Source organism: Cornus florida, unplaced genomic scaffold, assembly GCF_030987335.1.
Source record: "Cornus florida cultivar Cherokee Brave unplaced genomic scaffold, ASM3098733v1 CherokeeBrave_3.0.0_Hap2_Chr02, whole genome shotgun sequence".
NCBI lineage: Eukaryota > Viridiplantae > Streptophyta > Magnoliopsida > Cornales > Cornaceae > Cornus > Cornus florida.
In genome coordinates this window covers 6,383,347-6,401,532 of record NW_026775572.1, presented here as the reverse complement: position 1 = coordinate 6,401,532, position 18,186 = coordinate 6,383,347, and the positions used below count along the sequence as shown (strand labels likewise).

The window sequence follows — 18,186 nt, the reverse complement described above, 5'->3', positions numbered from 1 at the left end:
GTTCTCTCCTTAAGATTGAACCATTTTTTATGGCTCTAATTTTCATCGGTGGTAATTGAGTTAAATGAGGGTATGAAACACAGTTAGGATACACTTTATGGTTAAATGTATTTTAGAATTGCATTTGTACAGTACGCTTGAAGGTTCGTTTTCACTGTGTGCCTCTTAGATGTATTTTGCTGAGAGTTCCGATGAGGGAATTCAAATTTCCTTTTTCTGGATTGGTGAATTGTCAATAGTAAGTCTATGCTTATCTATTCTTGGGTCATAAATTTGTACTGGACTTGAGTTGGTCTAGATCATGGTTCCTGATCATTGGATTAGAAAACAACATTTGTCAATATTTAGTTCATTTTTTACAAACTAAATGTTTTTGAGTTCCTTAAATCAGTCTTTATTACCTCTTTATGTTTTTGGGGTTCGGGAAGGCATTGTTCCTCCCCAGAGGAGACGATTGATTTTATTTCTTCCTTGGGACCATAGGATCCCTGTGTTCCTTTTTGTTGCTTCCGGGACGCGTCCCCTTTTGAACGTTTTTTTGAATGAATTTTCTTAATTATATATATATATATATAAAAGAGTATTAACTAGTAACTTAGTAGTAAATGAGATTTTTATGTATGAATTCACACCACTATGCATGGAGATGCTTAGTAAAAGGTATATACGTAGTGAATGTAACTTATATACGTAGTGAATGTATCTTATAAAATTTAGAAAAAGGTATATACGTAGTGAATGTAGCATATATTTTAGAAAAAGGTATATACGTAGTGAATGTAACTTATAAAATTTTTCTTTTTGATATAATTTTTTAAATTATTTATAGTTTGGTCATTTTAAGGCTCCTCCTCCTATTAAGGTAAGGGTCCAGCCCTAAAATGATACATATCGCTCCATTATCTCTTTACTTGATTCACGACTTACAAGGCACTTCCCGACAAGCCGATGGAAAGGTGATGTAAAATAAAAAAACTGGTTCAAGGTTAAGGGTGAGGTTCAGTCAGTTTGACTTTCTCAATATTGTTCGAGTCAAAAAGTTCCCTCGATAAAGCTCAACCAAAGGGCCAATGCCAATAAAAAAAGGCGAACATACTAAACAAGGTTAGTTGTATAATATTGTCAAATATTAAATGAAATCATATGAGTATTTTAGGCTATCAATAACTTCGTAAGAAGGAGACAAAATAAGATTTTTTTATTAATGGTTCGATCGTCCTGCATATGATATATTAAAAATTTTAAAATCTCATAACATACTTAAAAGGTACCATAAGCTATTCGAAACTATTATAATTTTACGAATTCTTAAACTATAACTCTTTGAAAATTAAAATATTTCTAATGCAATGTTGGGTATGAAAACCTCTTTCACAAAATTTCATCCATCCAAATATGGTCCGAAAATGGGAGAGAAACAAGTAAGCCTATTATAGAAATTTTAAATTACTACATCACCCTTCATAAATATTAAATAAATTTTATAAATAAAGTAAGGAATGAGTTTGATGGTAAAAACAATTTAAAAAATTATTTTTCCTTTTATACTACCGATCAAATAAAATTGTCAATATTTTTCATTTTCTTCCATCAAACCGAACAAAAAGAGAGAAACCTTTAATCTCTTCTCTAAGGATGTCTCAGACATCCTTTCTTCTCTCCTTTCTATTAATTAATTAATTAATTTATTTATTTATTTTTTCCTTCCTACCTAACGGAGCATAAATTATTTATTTCTAAGTCTTTATGTTTTTTTGTATATCTCATTTCTTTCTCAAATGAATCATTGTCAAGTGTCGATTCTTTAAATTATTCCAGCAAACTAACTTTTCACGACTTATTGTTGAGTATTGTTTATCTTCACCAAAAAAATAAAAAAAAAAAGATTTTCCTTTGCAACTTGTTACTTTGTTGTTGATGAATTCATCTATGTCCTGCAAAAATTAAAAAACAATATAGTTTAGAGTTATTGATAAATTCAAGTAATTATTATTTTTTATTTAATTAAAATTTTGTGAATAATGGTGGAAAAGTATATCAATTTGTAATCGTAATAAATCATCTAATGAACAATTTATTAATGTTTGAAAATCATTGAACATTGTTAGTGTTGCAATATGTTCCATACTTCGCACTTTAATTATCATCATGAATCTGCATATAAGTAAGAAGAAATATTCATTAATCTGTAATATTATAAAACCATTCAAATAAACATAATAATAAGGTTTTAAGATATAATAATATTTCTGAAAGCATTTTGGGTCTGTTGTTTCTCACACGCGTCGTATTTTTAACTTAAATTTTCTTGTTGCATTTCTTACACACACGGTTCGCGATCATTAACAACCTTTTCAATTGTTGCTTTGAAAGAGTAATTCGTTTTCAATTATGTCTTGAAGTTTGATCTAAATTGATTATAATAATGTGATACATAATTAAGGAAGATTAAGAAATATAGTAAAATTTAATACCTCAAAGGACATTGTAGATTTTTCAATTATGTCTTGAAGTTTGATTTTTTCAACACTATTGAATTTTTGATCTTTAGTAATTATTATATCTTTGTTATTTATGTTCTCTTTGCACCTGTCCACATATAAATTATCTTGTAAAGTAATTAAAAAAAACAGGAAAACATGTTCCCTTTCTACAAATATGGTAGATTTTACACCAACAAGTCTATAATATATATATAAACAACACAGATCATCTGACATATAGGTTTAGTTATATATGAAGATGCTCAAATAAAAGATTGTACAACCTCAAATAACATAATCAATCTTAAACAACTCAAACAAGAAAAAGAAAAACTTGTGAATCTTTAGAAGAACAAGAATCAATAAAGCAAAAAAATAAAATTCGATTTAATGAAGATTATTCATTCACTTTACCTAAACACATTACATGTAACTTTATGAATATATAATGTAAAAGAAGTTGTTATTTGTAAAAGTTTGTTATTATAAATTTACTTAATAATATAATGCAAATAATCTCAATATGTATGATAATTTACCTTTATAGGAGTTGATTGGTGTAACTGTGATAGTAGGCAAGAATTATACCATAATAAATATTTTTTTATATCAATTATAAAAAAATATCAACTTGTGTTATTAAATATTTCTTAATAATTGATATAACTGTTATTAAAAAACTCATAATAAATAAATAAATAGGTAATTTGTGTTAGAGTTTTATAGAAACTCTCTTTTTATATCAATTAATAAATATTTCTTTATATTAATAAATATGGTATAATTATATTTCTTTTATTAAAAAACTCATAATAAATAGATAAATATGTAATTTGTGTTAGAGATTTTAGATAAATAGGTAATTTGTGTTAGAGTTTTATAGAAACTATTTTAACAACTTTTTTTATATTAATTAATAATTTTTTTATTAATAGATAAATACTGAAATCCTCTCTTTTTATATTAATTAATAAATATATTTTTATATTAATAATTACTGTCTAATTATATTTCCTTTTATTAAAAATCTCATAATAAATAGATAATTAGGTAATTTTTGTTAGAGTTTTTGGATAAATAGGTAATTTATGTAATTTATGTTAGAGTTTTATAGAATCTCTTTTAAAAAATCATTTTATATTAATTAATAAATATTTTTATATTAATAAATAAATACTAAGTTAATATTAATAATTATTGTCTTATTAGATTTCTTTTTATTAAAAAAATCATAATAAAATAGAAATTCCATTATACGAATCATGCATTAAATTAAAATTGACATAAATATTTATTGTATATATTTTGTGGTTTTTTGAAGACCATGCGTTCTATTTTATTTTCTATAAATATATCATTGTCTAATGTGATAAAGTTTTATATAAAATAAAGTAGGTAATTTGTGGTATAGTTTTATAGAAATTATTTTATTTTCATTAAATGTATTATATTTTATTTTATAAAAAAACTCATAATAGATAAATAGGTAATTTGTGTTAGAGTTGTATATAAACTCTTTTAAAAACTCTTTTTTATAACAATTACTAAATATTTTTTTATATTAATAATTATCATCTAATTATATTTTCTTTTATTTAAAAATTCATCATAAATAGATAAATAGGTAATTTGTGTTAGAGTTTATAAATAAATAGGTAATTTGTGTTAGAGTTTTTAGACAAATAGGTAATTTGTGTTAGAGTTTTATAGAAACTCTTTTAAAAACTCAACTTATATTAATTAATAAATATTTTTTATATTAATAAATAAATACTGAAATAAAAATTTATTGTATGGAGTTTGTGGTTTTTGGGAGGACCATGCGTTATATTTTATTTTCTTTAAATATATCATTGTCTAATGTGATAGATTTTTATAAAAAATAAAATAGGTAATTTGTGGTAGAGTTTTATAGTTACTATTTTATTTTCTTTAAATATATTGGATTTCTTTTTATAAAAAAACTCATAATACATAGATAAATAGGTAATTTGTGTTAGAGTTTTGTAGAAACTCTTTTAAAAACTTTTTATATCAATTACTAAATATTTTTTTATTTTAATAATTATTGTCTAATTGTATTTTTTTATTAGAAAACTCATAATAAATAGATAAATAGATAATTTATGTTAGAGTTTTATAGAAACACTCTTTTATATCAATGAAAAAATATTTTGTTATATTAATAATTCTTGTGTAATTATATTTCCTTTTATTTAAAAATTCATAATAAATAAATAAATAGGTAATTTGTGTTATAGTTTTATAAAAACTCTTTTTATATTAATTAATAAATATTTTTTATTTTAATAATAAATACTTAAAATAAAGTAAGTAACTTGTGGTAGAGTTTTATATAAATTATTTTATTTTTTTAACTATATTAGATTTTTTTTTATTAAAAAACTCATAATAAATATATAAATATGTTATTTGTGTTAGAGTTTTATAGAAACTCTTTTACAAACTCTTTTTATATTAATTAATAAATATTTTTTTATGTTAATAATTGTTGTCTAATTAGATTTACTTTTATTAAAAAACTTATAATAAATAGATAAATAGGTAATTTGTGTTAGTATTTTATAGAAATTCTCTTTTTATATTAATTAATAAATATTTTTTTATGTTAATAATTATTGTCTAATTATATTTTCTTTTATTAAATAACTCATAATAAATAGATAAATAGGTAATTTGTTTTAAAGTTTTTAGAAAAATGGGTAATTTGTGTTAGAGTTGTGATAAAGTTTTATAGAAAATAAAATAAATAATTTGTGGTAGAGTTTTATAGAGGTAATTTTATTTTATTTAAATAGATTAGATTTTTTTATATTAAAGAACTCATAATAAATATTTGAATAGGTTATTTATGTTAGGGTTTATAAAAACTCTTAGATTTTCTTTTATTAAAAAACTCATAATAAATAGATAATAGGTAATTTGTGTTGGAGTTTTTAGATAAAGTAGGTAATTTGTGTTAGATTTGTGATAGAGTTTTATAAAAAATAAAAAAGGTAATTTGTGGTAAAATTTTATAGAAATTATTTTATTTTCTTTAAATATATTAGATTTTTTTTATTAAAAAACTCATAATAAATAGTTAAATTGGTAATTTGTGTTAGAGTTTTATAGAAACTTTTTTTAAAAACTCTTTTTATGTCAATAAATATTTTTTATTATATTAATAATTATTGTCTAATTAGATTTTTTTTTTATCAAAAAACTCATAATAAATAGATAAATAGGTAATTTGTGTTAGAATTTTATAAAATTCTCTTTTTATATAAATTAATAAATATTTTTTTACATTAGTAATTCTTAATAAATAGATAAATAGGTAATTTGTGTTAGAGTTTTATAGAAAATATCTTTTTATGTCAATTGATAAATATTTTTTTATATTAATAATTCTTGTCTAATTAAATTTTCTTTTATTAAAAAATTCACAATAAATAGATAAATAGGTAATTTGTGTTAAATTTTTTAGATAAATAGATTATTTGTGTTAGAGTTTCTGTCTAATTAGATTTTTTTTTATATTTAAAAATTTGTAATTAATAGGTAATTAATAAATAATTTTTTTATATTATTAAATAAATACTGAAATACTAAACTCTTTACAATTTTAATAATAAATAAATATATTTTTTATATTAATAAATAAATACTGAAACTCTTTACACTTTTAATAATAGTTTAGATATAGATATACATTATATGTATACTTATATTTACAATAGTTTGCATGAGTTATGAATTAGTTTACATTAACTATTTTCTTAGCAATTATTATAATTGTTAAGTCCTGCTCAGTTTGGAATTCTAAAAAAAATAAATTGTGTCTCTACTATGTATATGTTTTAATTATTTTTATTTAACTAATATATTTATAATATTTACGATTTTATATGATTTTTAATCACATATATGATTATAATTATTATTACTAATATTATATTATATAAAATATTGTTATTTGTCAAAAAAAAAAAAAAAAAAAAAAAAAAACGGAAGAAGCAAATTTCAGTAGAAAGCTGTAGACTTATATGAGACTCTCTCTCTCACAAAACCCTACCGCCGTCGCACGGTTCTCACTTTCAACATAACCTCCCCGCCGCAACAGTTTTCACCCACCCACAATCATGGCTAAAAATAGGAATAAGGGACGGAAAAAGAAAAAGAATAATGGATCGGCGGTCTGGTAATCAATCGGAAAATGATGGTAGATCTGGAATAGCTACTGACCAAGACGTGGGGTTGGATGTGGAGGGACAGAAACAGGAAAAGAATCAGGGATCGGCGATCTCTCAAAACATGGAGATTGGAACTCCATCTGTAACTCAATCGGAAAACGATAGTAGATCTGTGATAGCTACTGAGGAAGCTGCGTCGTATTCTAAAGAGGCGTCGAAGAAAGTTGTAAATCGTCTTAATTCTAGGTTTGAGGAAGTCAGGGCACAATGGAAAAACAGAGATGATGGCTGTCCTCAAATTCTAGTTGACCAATGGTTGAGAGTTTTAAGGAAACTAAAATCATATGATCAAAATAGGAAATTGTTTCCAGTGGCGGATAATGTGACTACATCAGAAGTCCTAACAGCACTATTTGAAGTTTATCTGGAATTTAAAGATGCGGTTGTGGGTACTGATGGATATTATGTTAGAAGAGATGTGAAAAGACAACTAGACTTCATAATTGAGTTGAACGAAACAGAGCAGAGGAAGGTCAAAGAAGAAAAAGAAAGGTTAGACAGGGAGATCGATAAACTTACAAAATGGATAAGCAAACATGAACAGTAGCTATCACAGATCTACTATCGTTTTCCGATTGAGTTACAGATGGAGTTCCAATCTCCATGTTTTGAGAGATCGCCGATCCCTGATTCTTTTCCTGTTTCTGTCCCTCCACATCCAACCCCACGTCTTGGTCAGTAGCTATTCCAGATCTAAAATCATATGATCAAAATAGGAAATTGTTTCCACGGATAATGTGACTACATCAGAAGTCCTAACAGCACTATTTGAAGTTTATCTGGAATTTAAAGATGCGGTTGTGGGTACTGATGGATATTATGTTAGAAGAGATGTGAAAAGACAACTAGACTTCATAATTGAGTTGAACGAAACAGGGCAGAGGAAGGTCAAAGAAGAAAAAGAAAGGTTAGACAGGGAGATCGATAAACTTACAAAATGGATAAGCAAACATGAACAGAAGAAATTCACACCCCTGAAGCCGAAATTGAAATTGAAGACAAGAAGGATGACGGGGAGGTTGGAGGAGGGATGCGGAACTGATGAGAGGATGGTGGATGAGGAAAATAAAGCTGAGAGGATGGTGGATGAAGGTGAGAGGATGGTGGATGAGGAAAATAAAGCTGAGAGGATGGTGGATGAGGAAAATGAAGCTGTCATGCTAATAAACAGAAGATTCAAAGAATTATGTGCTACTTGTGGTAATGATCCTGACCCTGCATTTTTAAATTTTCTGGTGAAAAATTGGATTGAAGTAATTCGAATAATTGCATTAGAGCATAAGAAGAAGAACAAGGGAGTTTCATTTGAGAATATCATACCCACAGTTCTACCAGAGAATAGTGATGCTACCATAATTGTTGAGGTAGTGGAGCAAAGTATTGCCCAATGGAAAAGCAAACTACCAGATGGTTTAGAAATGGTCACACAAGACTCAGTGTCTAGATATATACTATTCTTGCGAAAAATCAAGTTTTTGATTCAAAGTCAGGAGAAACAGGTACACCAACCCTTGTTAGGGCATGAGGAGAGCATGTCTATGTCCCTAGATGTCGACAAGAAGCTTAAGATCTCGATAATGAATAGAAGAAATGAATTGGAGAAGTTGTGGAAGAGTCAGACAGAATCAGGAGAAAGAGACCGGAGAAGCATGTGTGAATTGGATACCATGCTGTCCGAATTCAAGGAGAAGGAAAATACTAAGGAACCGGCTTCCTTTCTGAAATTGATAGGCAACAAAATTTTTCGTTGGCATAGCAACCAAAGTAACAAGCATATTATAGATGAACTGCTGAGACTTCATCCAATGTCGAACCCACAACTATTGCCTGGGTTGCCAAAGGAAGGGCCAGTGCCCGGGTTGCCAAAGGAAGAGCCAGTGCCCGGGTTGCCAAAGGAAGAGCCACAACACCACACAGAGGAGAAGCAGCTTGATCGGGTGAGACTTACTTAGCAACAAGGAATATTGTTATTAATGTATATTTTTATACATTTTTTAGATTTTCTTTGTATTATTGGCTAATTCACTTATAATTTGTTTTCATATTGTAGTTTGCTCAGCTTCCCGAGTATGATGATAAAGTAATCTTTATCGGTAAACCGGGGACAGTGTTTGCCTGTCCTGGAAATGTTGCAAAGAAAAGTATATTTGACGCAATGGAATGTTCCAGATCACAACCTTTCATACTTCCCCATTTCGCTGACTTAAATTTGGTTCATCATACTTTAAACCAATGGGTCACAGAAAAGTCAATTATTTGGAAGAAATCCAAGTCAGCACACAAAAATGAGACATTGCTAGAAAAGAAACAAAGTTGGTGGACGTTCCTCGAAAAAGAGTTTAAGGAACTCTTTAGGTATGAAACTTTAATCAATTAGTGCTATGTTTTGCTTTATTTTGCTTTATTTTGTTAATGATAATATTCATGTTAATCTTAGAACTGTTGCGGGGGCATTAGTAACGATGTACTGTCACGATACATATCACGGTGATTTGGATAATAATGTGATGGTGTCCGAGCAAGGTGATTTTCAACTGGTAATTATGCGTTTTGAAAATGCTCCGAGTCACCCAGAAGGGATAGCTAAGGATATAGTGAGTTTGAAAAATATGATGAAAAAAATTATTGGCTTCCCTTTCGAGATTACTGAGATAACCGATGATTCTGATTTCAAGGATATTTTACCCAAACCCTTGTTGAAATATATGGAACTTTTGGATCCGTCTAACATGTAAGTGAAACTTCTGATTTTTAAAAATTGTGTTTTATTTATAATTAAATGTGCACTGCTAAGTGTTTATATATGACAGAAAACGCGGAGAAAATGGGTTGTTCCTGGTAGACCCCGCCTTCCTATTGGATTCGTCCTTTCTTTGGACCGCGTCAGAGAGAGTTCAATTTATAGAAGTGTTTTCTGAACTAGTTTCCAGCAAAACCATAGATGATAGTTTTCAAGATTTCTTTTATATGGGAATGTGGCATGAAAATCTCCCTGGTGATAGTCGATTAGCTGAGGTTTTGGGACACATGCGCGAGACTTATGACTGGGTACAGAAGAAAAAGAGGCAGCAGCAAGAGAAGGGCCAAAAGGTTGCAATCGGTTCATCAAGTAATATTAAAAACCGAAGCAAAAACAATAAGATATTAGGAGCTGATAATTCTAGTGTTGTTGGAGGCAATAGTAAAGGTGGTGAGGGAAGTACCTCTAGTGTTGTTGGAGGCAATAGTAAAGGTGGTGAGGGAAGTACCTCTAGTGTTGTTGGAGGCAGTAGTGAAGGTGGTGAGGGAAGTTTTGTGACTAGCTTGTCTGAGTATTTGACGATATTTAGATTCTTTGACAATTATTTGAAGCATCGCAATGACCCTTTCTGGGCCAAGGGACAGTACGGTAAAGTAAGTAAATTCCTTTTTTAACATTTTTTAAAGTTTCTCATTACACATACTTGCTAAATATTTTCACTGATGCAGATGTTGGAGGAAAAAAAGATAGAGCCTGAACTTAGTAAGGTCTTTCCTGAATTATACGAGAGGTTAAGAGAATCAATTTGTAAGTGGCTCTTGCATGCAGACTTTAAAAATGACTCGAAGAGGTAGTGACATTATGCATCACTCCTTTTTATTTTTTTATTTTTGTTATTTACTTGTTAATATGTGTGTATATATATATATATATATTGGTTATTTACTCATTAATAATTTTTCTGTGTATAGAATTGCCATTCAAAGGAGTTTGAGAAGAAACATCCCAAGAAAGGACATGTAAGAAAAATTTATATTTAGATTTTGTTGCCATTAGATGTTATTCAGAAAACAATTTTAATTTTTTTGGTGTTTGTTTGTTATTAAAAAGGAAAATATTAAACTCCATTTGACCTGTGAATTCCTCTACTTTCTGCTAGTCCACACCTTCAGCCTCCCTTTGTGAAACCACCTCTTCCTCCTCCCTCTTATCTCTCTCTCTCTTCAATCACGTTTCTCTCTTGATGTAGGACACAAGCGCAGCCTTAAATAGATAAAGACGTACAGAATTCAAAGGCTGACAGTTCAAAGAACTAGTGCTGAAATTTGTAGGTTTAATTTAATAGTAAAAATGTAGAAAAACAAAGGGAAAAGAAATAGAATAGAGCTACTTATTGGAATCACTCCAACAGGGCCTAGGCCTCACACCTCGAAATTTGTGAATCACTTGCAAAGAAATCTCAAAGATATATTTGTATTTTTCATTCATTCACTGCCTCACCAAATTTACATCATACCCTTCTTATAGCAACTTATGACCAGAGTACCCCATATAGCATAATAAAAGTAATCACCCCGTAATCGAGGTAATCAATAGTTGACTCTATGATTCCCCCATAATTGAGGTAATCGATATTTGACTCTAGCATAATAAAAGTAATTACCACTGACTGATGCAATTTGATCGTAAAGCAAGCTACCACAATTAAGCAATTTGATCAAATCCCCCAATTATGCAAGACTCCAAGTGGACCCCATCATCTAGCATGTGCCGAATTAAGGCTTGAGCCTTGTAACAATCCTTTTTGCGCCTTTTGTATATCCTTAAAGGTCTCTGCCCTTGATCTCTAACAAATTTGGCATGCCCGGTGGGACCTATCTTGAGAGTGGAGAACATTGTCAAGTGATGTATTTTCTTTAATTTCTTCTAAGTCAAGAGTTATATAAGACGGCTGTGAAAAATAGTAAGACTTATTTTTCACTTATGACCACGTGCCCTGACTCAAATGCACAAATTTTAGTGCTCGAAAGCCTCCAAGACAAGTACTATGCTATTTGGCGAGAAAGATATCGTAGGTTGAATCAGGCCGTAGACCCATATCTTCAGGCCTTAGGTTCTATTATATGGTATTTGTCTCAAAATCCCATCTTTGATGGAAAAACTGGTAAGAATGACTATAGCAATGAGAGTAGTTCATCTCTTTGTGTTGGCCATGAAAACTTAAATTATAATCTGAGTCACCCTGGTCAAAACGATTTTGGTCTAAATAAGCAAGTTAAAGTTTTAAAATCCCCATTTGAGAAGGAACTTCCAACAATAATTATGCCTAAGGTTGATGATGGCCAAATGATAAAAATGAAATGTGTAGCTAGAAAAAAAGACCTAAATCTTGGCCAAAGCCATTCACACAGAAGTCATTCAAGCATGGCTCAAGACCTGAATCCAGGCCTTAAACATCATGGTCAATGTACCTCTTGTGTCATGACTGAGACTCGTGGTCGTGGGAGGCAAAATGAAGGTTGACTAAATAACTCTTATTTGGACAAAGCACAAGTTGATTTTGGCTTAAGTGACCTAAATTTAAGTCTAAGTGACCTTAGTCATAATGACAAAGGCAAAGATGAAGAAAATGACACTCACGAAAATTCAAAATTGAGTCTTAACGGCTCATTTGGAGCAAGAGGAGATTTAGGTCGAAAGGACCTGAATTTAGTTCGAAAGGACCTGAATTTAGGTCTTAATTGTCAAGACCAAAGGGATGACAACATTGATCTTCAAGACAAACAATCAGATCTAAGTCTTAACTAGCCAAATGAATATGAGGTAGTCCTTGGTTAGGAAGATTTAGGACTAGGCCTTGATCCTTACGACCAAAGTCAGATTGAATGTGACTTCATGGGAAACGATCATATCATTGTTCATCAAGACCAAACTTCGGAGTTGGATCTTGATGAAGATGAAGAAATATGTGGTCACGAAAATTTAGATCAATGCCTTATTTGCCATGGCTTGCGAGAAATGAGAATGTCATTGAAAGAGAATATATTACTGACCATCTATACCTGAAGCCAAGATTAAGTTTTGATGATTCAAGTCTAGAAGAAGTAACTCTCAATCAAAATGATTTGAATCTAAATATTGATTCCTATGATCCAGATGAAAATGAAAATGATATTGTTGAAAAATCAAGGGGGCAAGTAATGCTTCAAGCCATTTTTGTTGAAAGCATATATTCCCTACCAAATCAATGGAGGTTTAAAATTCGGCATTGTGCTGAACCATGTAGGAAGAAACTTCGCTGTCGAAGGGTATCAATCAACTTTCTAATGAAGACGGTGGCTAGAAGACTAAGAGGAATGCCGCTAAGCCATCCACGGTAAGATGGGTAAATTTTTTTTCCCTCCGTGCTGGAATTTTCTTTGGAGTCCAACATCCCCATTGGATGGGTGGGGTTTACCAAACCTTAATTTTATTACTATGGTTAATTAAGAGCTTCGAAAGCCTAGGTACAATGACTTCTCCTTAAATCTTCTCTTAACACTAACCAATAAGGCTTCTTGTCATATCTTTCTTCATATAAAAAATAAATAAATTCACCATCGCCAAGAATCAAGCAATTCATTAAAATGGCGATCACAAGAAAATTAAAAAATTAAGGCTGACCACGACGAAATGGATAATTTTTTTTTTTTTTTTTTTTTTTTTTTTTCTGACTTTTTTATGTATAAATTTAATTTGTCTAATCAATTATTTGAGTGGTAATTGTTATAGTCAGTAAGCTCTTAACTCCTTTGGTGATGTCACATCGGGTCATGATAGGTTTTGAGATGAAGACCAAGTCATGGTCGTGAAAGACTTTAGATTAGGTGCAAGGCGATGGCTTTTACAGTATGATTTTTCTCATGGGTCCTGACAGCTCATTTAGTAATGGCATATCAACTTGTCATAGTTCAAGTACTGGGCACGTGTGTAATATATAATTGTATACATACTTAAGCCACCGAAATCAAACGGAAAGCTTCCTAGATGAGTGTTTTAGACTCTATTCAGGCCAAATATGCACTCTCGACCGGTGGATTGGAAACTCAGCACACCTAAGTGTTTGGTGAGAATGGTATCTATGCTGCCAAGACTTCGGTGGTTTGAGATTTTGGTGCATTACACGTCGAGAAACCCAGATTAAGAAGTAACTTAAGACTGCCATGGTTTTTCCTCTTGCATGATTTTGCGCCAAGTAGGAGTCACCCAAAAAGATGGAAAGTTGTTGTAATAGTATAAGGATTTCTCGGTGGAAAAGAAATGATCCTTGGAGCTAGTGTTAAACATTGACAAACTCGATACATAGCAAGCTCACACGACTCTCTCTCCTTGTCTTACACTTCGTATATCGAAACATATTGTCATTACGGGTGCTATCGACATTGAAAATACATGTAAAGCTGAAATCATCCGCGAGTGCTGATGACAGTAATCTAAGTCTTGCTCGATGCATGCGAACCGTTAGTGAGATAAAGAGCGCCGCTGACGATCTGTGATCAAGATTTTCGGCACCACAAATATAAATTTGACGTATCAACATATTATTCGGCAATAAATTTACAGGCATGGGTATCTCGACGTTATTTGGCGAAGCGATAATGTATGCCTATATTAATGATAAAGAGACGCTACCATGATGATGCTGGTAACTAGACTCTACTCATCGAGATGTCGTGATTACGAGGGAGATGAATTGGTAACCAATGTGTGCATTTAGTTCATGAAGATGCAAGAAATTTGTTCCCTCTTTCTCTCTCTAGAATTCTTACACTTCAACCCAAAAAGATCTCCCTATCTCTTTCATTCCTTCCCTTATTTATAGATATTTACAAGATATTTACAAATATTGACTGATTGCTGGATCTGGGCCTATTCCTCCATAAGTCCTGGTCACCTTTGATGGGCTTACTCGCGTTCGGCCCATATGGCAGTGTCTTTATATGGGCCGACCCAGCTGTACGGACCGAATGCAGTGCTTGCAAGTCGGATCCGGCCCATGTCGTCCTGGGCCTCCTCAACTGCCCCCATAATTGCCCCTTATTTAATAAGGGGTAATTATTGATGGCTTCTCATCATGATGTTGACGGCTCGAGAGAACCACGTGGGGGAACGGACGGTCAGATCCAGAATCAATGTTCCGGGGCTCGAGGAATTTCTCGCCTTCCCGACGCTTCGGCCCTCGGGCCCCCTCGCCTTTATAATGCTCTAGAATACCACTTCACGTCCTTTTACCGTCTCCATCATCAGTCAAATCTCTCTCTTTCTAGAACAGTGCTAAGCTTTTCCTGGTGAAATCCTTCAAGAGTCATTCTTCCAGCGATCTTGCAGTCCTCTGAGGTTAGTTTTGTTCCTTTTTACTTTCGGCAGGCTTCCATTTACCCCCTTTTAGATCCTTCAAGCACTTCCACCATGGTTGTAGATCTAGATGTTCTTCGTATGAGACTTAGACTTCCTGACAACATCGAAGTTAGGGTTTGCCCTCAGGACGTTAACATTATGACCGGCGCCGGCCTCCTGCCCGGCGAAGTCTTATTCACGAACCTTCAATTGAATGTTGTTAGGTTCCCTCTGCACCCTTTCTTTAGTTATGTCTTCAATAGATTGGGGATATCCCCCCTGCAGGTCAACCCCAACTTCTTTAGAATCATATCCGTTATGCTCTTGTTGATGCGTGACAGAAATCTGGACCTTGACCTTATAGACCTTCTTCTGTGCTATAAGGTCAGTAAGATCCGTACTAACGAACCCTTCTACCACCTCTACCCGTTCGAGAAGATGTCCATGTGTACGGACACAATAAAATCTGAAAAGGGTTGGAGGGATAGCATCGTGGGCATTAGTGGGGCTTGGTCTTCGCCGGCTGCAGAGGGTTACCCAATCCCGAGCGCCTTTGGTGTCTGTTCTGTCTCCTCCTATAAGAAATTCAAATCTCATAAACATGATTGCCCCTGCGAAACATGCGTTCCCCGTTTTTGTACTTTCTTATGCCGTTCCTTAGGAATACCTTGTGATGACTTGAGCTACAGTGTTTGCAGGGATAGGAGTAACTACTTGAAAAAATACGTTCTGAACGATATTCCTTCCTGCTCAGATCTCCTCACTTCAGACAACCTCTTAGCGCTCTCATCACTCGGCTACAACATGAGCAGGCTTCAGATTCCTTCTTTTGGCAGGAAGAAAAATACTCCCCCAGCCACTCCTGCTGCTGGGGCGACCTCCTCTCCAGCGTCAGCCTCTTCCTCAGCCACCATCTCTGACACTGTCCCGAGCACAGTGGCTATTAACTCTGTTGCCAGCACCCCTGCTGCCAACCAGAGCGCGTCTCCCCAAACTACCACAGCTCCTGCTGCTGCGGGGGGCGTTCGGGACAAAGAACGAGGCAAAAGGCCTCATCCTGACAGTGAAGTCGATCCTGAGGAGGAGCCTCTCATTAGAAGGACCCGGGTCTCCGGGCCGGGTGCTCTCTTGCACCGTGCGATCAGAGCTCCTGCTCCCTCTGGGCCTACTGCAGCTGGTGGCTCCGCTTCTGCTTCAGGCCCCCCTTCTATCCCCACCTTACCGCCATGGGTCCCTCGGTACACCCGAACGGATGGGACGTTCGTGAAACCGAACGAGACCATGCTGAAGGATGGCCAGACCGCCATGGCCTACTATAGGAGCATGTGGACTCCGAAGGACCTTGAGGCGGCAAAGGGCCTATCCCAGAAGGATGTGTTCAGCCGCTTTCCCCAATCTGCTATGGAGGTGACTTTTATTTTCCAACTCATGAATTCTCTCATATTATTTGGTCTTGCCTTCGCCCGACCTGACTATTGGCTTAACCGTTTTTAATGTGCACCTATGCAGACATTGTTCGGAATGATGGCCATGCAGAAGCAGGTGGAGATGGGGAACGCCAGGGCTCGTAAGTTTTCTGATAGCCTGGAGGTGGCTAATAAAGAAAACGACCTCCTCGCCATGAAGAATACCGAGGTACTGGCTCGGCTTGACAAAATTGAACAAGAGAGAGATGTCCTAAAGAAGGAGAATGACTCCCTTCAGGATGAGAAGGACGCCCTCCAGCTTGAAAAGAGCGTCTGGCAGACTGAGCGTGAATCAATTAGAGAAGAAAAGGCAGAACTCCAGCGCCTTCTGGCTGATGAACAGTCTGCTCGGATGGCTTTTGAGAAAAGAGCTCTGGACGAGCGTACCGCTCTGATCGATGCGATCAGCAGAGTGAGCGGTGGGATGCTGGCTCTTCACGCTCGGTTTTCAAGGGTCGGTGCTCTTAGGTATGCTCAAGGATTCCGGGAAGGTTTCGCCGACCGAGTTCCGGATGAGGGACAGACCAGTTCCACTCCAGATGAGGTCGACAAGGATCTAGGGATCGAACCTCTGGGGGTCTATGTCGACCCAGAACCCACCGAAGCGGAGCGCATATTCGATGAGTGCCAGGACATTGCTTCCTCAAGGATCATCACAGCTCCTCCTACCGCTCTGCCTCTGACCGCTCCTCAATCGTCAACCGTGGTACCTTCCATAGCCACCGCTGACGCTGAGCCCCAGCCGAACGATTCAGTCATTCATCTTGATTCCCCACCTCGTGAAGGTGAGACGGCTGATGGGGCCGAGGAGGCGGGTCGGCACGACCAGGATGCTGCTGGTATTGAGGCGTCTAGCTAGGGCTCCTTTGGACTCTTCCATTCCATATCTTTTTGTAATGATGGACATCTCACTTTTGTAAACTCAATGCTTAATATCAATGAAATTACAGAACTCTTTTTCCCTTTGTGTTGTGCTCTGTTCAACTTATTTTCAATACACATATATCTTTTCTCTCTTTTCTTTTATATTAGCTTTGCCGTGTGTTTGTTTATGGCAAGTGCCTGGCGCTCGGCTAGAATGCCACTTGCCACTTGGCTTTAAATTTTTTAGCAAGTGTCTGGCGTTCGGCTTATGGTGCCAGCTGCCACTCATCTTGCTCAAGTGCCTGGCGCTCGGCTAGAATGCCACTTGCCACTTGGCTTTAAATTTTTAGCAAGTGTCTGGCGTTCGGCTTATAGTGCCAGCTGCCACTTATCTTGCTCAAGTGCCTGGCGCTCGGCTAGAATGCCACTTGCCACTTGGCTCTAAATTTTTAGCAAGTGTCTGGCGTTCGGCTTATAGTGCCAGCTGCCACTTATCTTGCTTAAGTGCCTGGCGCTCGGCTAGAATGCCACTTGCCACTTGGCTTTAAATTTTTAGCAAGTGTCTGGCGTTCGGCTTATAGTGCCAGCTGCCACTTATCTTGCTTAAGTGCCTGGCGCTCGGCTAGAATGCCACTTGCCACTTGGCTTTAAATTTTTAGCAAGTGTCTGGCGTTCGGCTTATAGTGCCAGCTGCCACTTATCTTGCTTAAGTGCCTGGCGCTCGGCTAGAATGCCACTTGCCACTTGGCTTTAAATTTTTATAGTAGGCCGTTGGAAAAGAAAGTTATTTTTTTGTAAATTTCAGTAACTTGCTCATTCATACGTATTTGATTGACAACAAACAACATCCAATTAAAGCCGAAACTTAGCTTTTATTGGTAGTACCTCTTCAGAGACGTGGCGTTCCAGGGCTTGCTGACCAACCTTCCCGCCATGGTTTCCAACGTATATGCCCCCTTGCCTATGACTTCTGCAATTCTGTATGGGCCTTCCCAGGGTGG

The 18,186-nt window shown here is 34.3% G+C and overlaps 1 protein-coding gene across 1 annotated transcript in view; it reads left to right on the top strand.

Moving 5' to 3' along the window:
* The first annotated feature begins 6,671 nt into the window (after positions 1-6,671).
* LOC132295597 (uncharacterized) overlaps positions 6,672-18,186 on the top strand; it is a 36,971-nt gene continuing 25,456 nt past the window's right edge. Inside the window, exons 1-9 of the mRNA XM_059793906.1 lie at positions 6,672-7,231; positions 7,326-7,413; positions 7,456-8,676; positions 8,790-9,094; positions 9,177-9,470; positions 9,550-10,132; positions 10,208-10,329; positions 10,451-10,498; positions 12,766-12,855. Of these exons, the coding sequence (XP_059649889.1) occupies positions 6,672-7,231; positions 7,326-7,413; positions 7,456-8,676; positions 8,790-9,094; positions 9,177-9,470; positions 9,550-10,132; positions 10,208-10,329; positions 10,451-10,498; positions 12,766-12,855 (3,311 nt within the window). The remainder of the gene's footprint in view (positions 7,232-7,325; positions 7,414-7,455; positions 8,677-8,789; positions 9,095-9,176; positions 9,471-9,549; positions 10,133-10,207; positions 10,330-10,450; positions 10,499-12,765; positions 12,856-18,186) is intronic.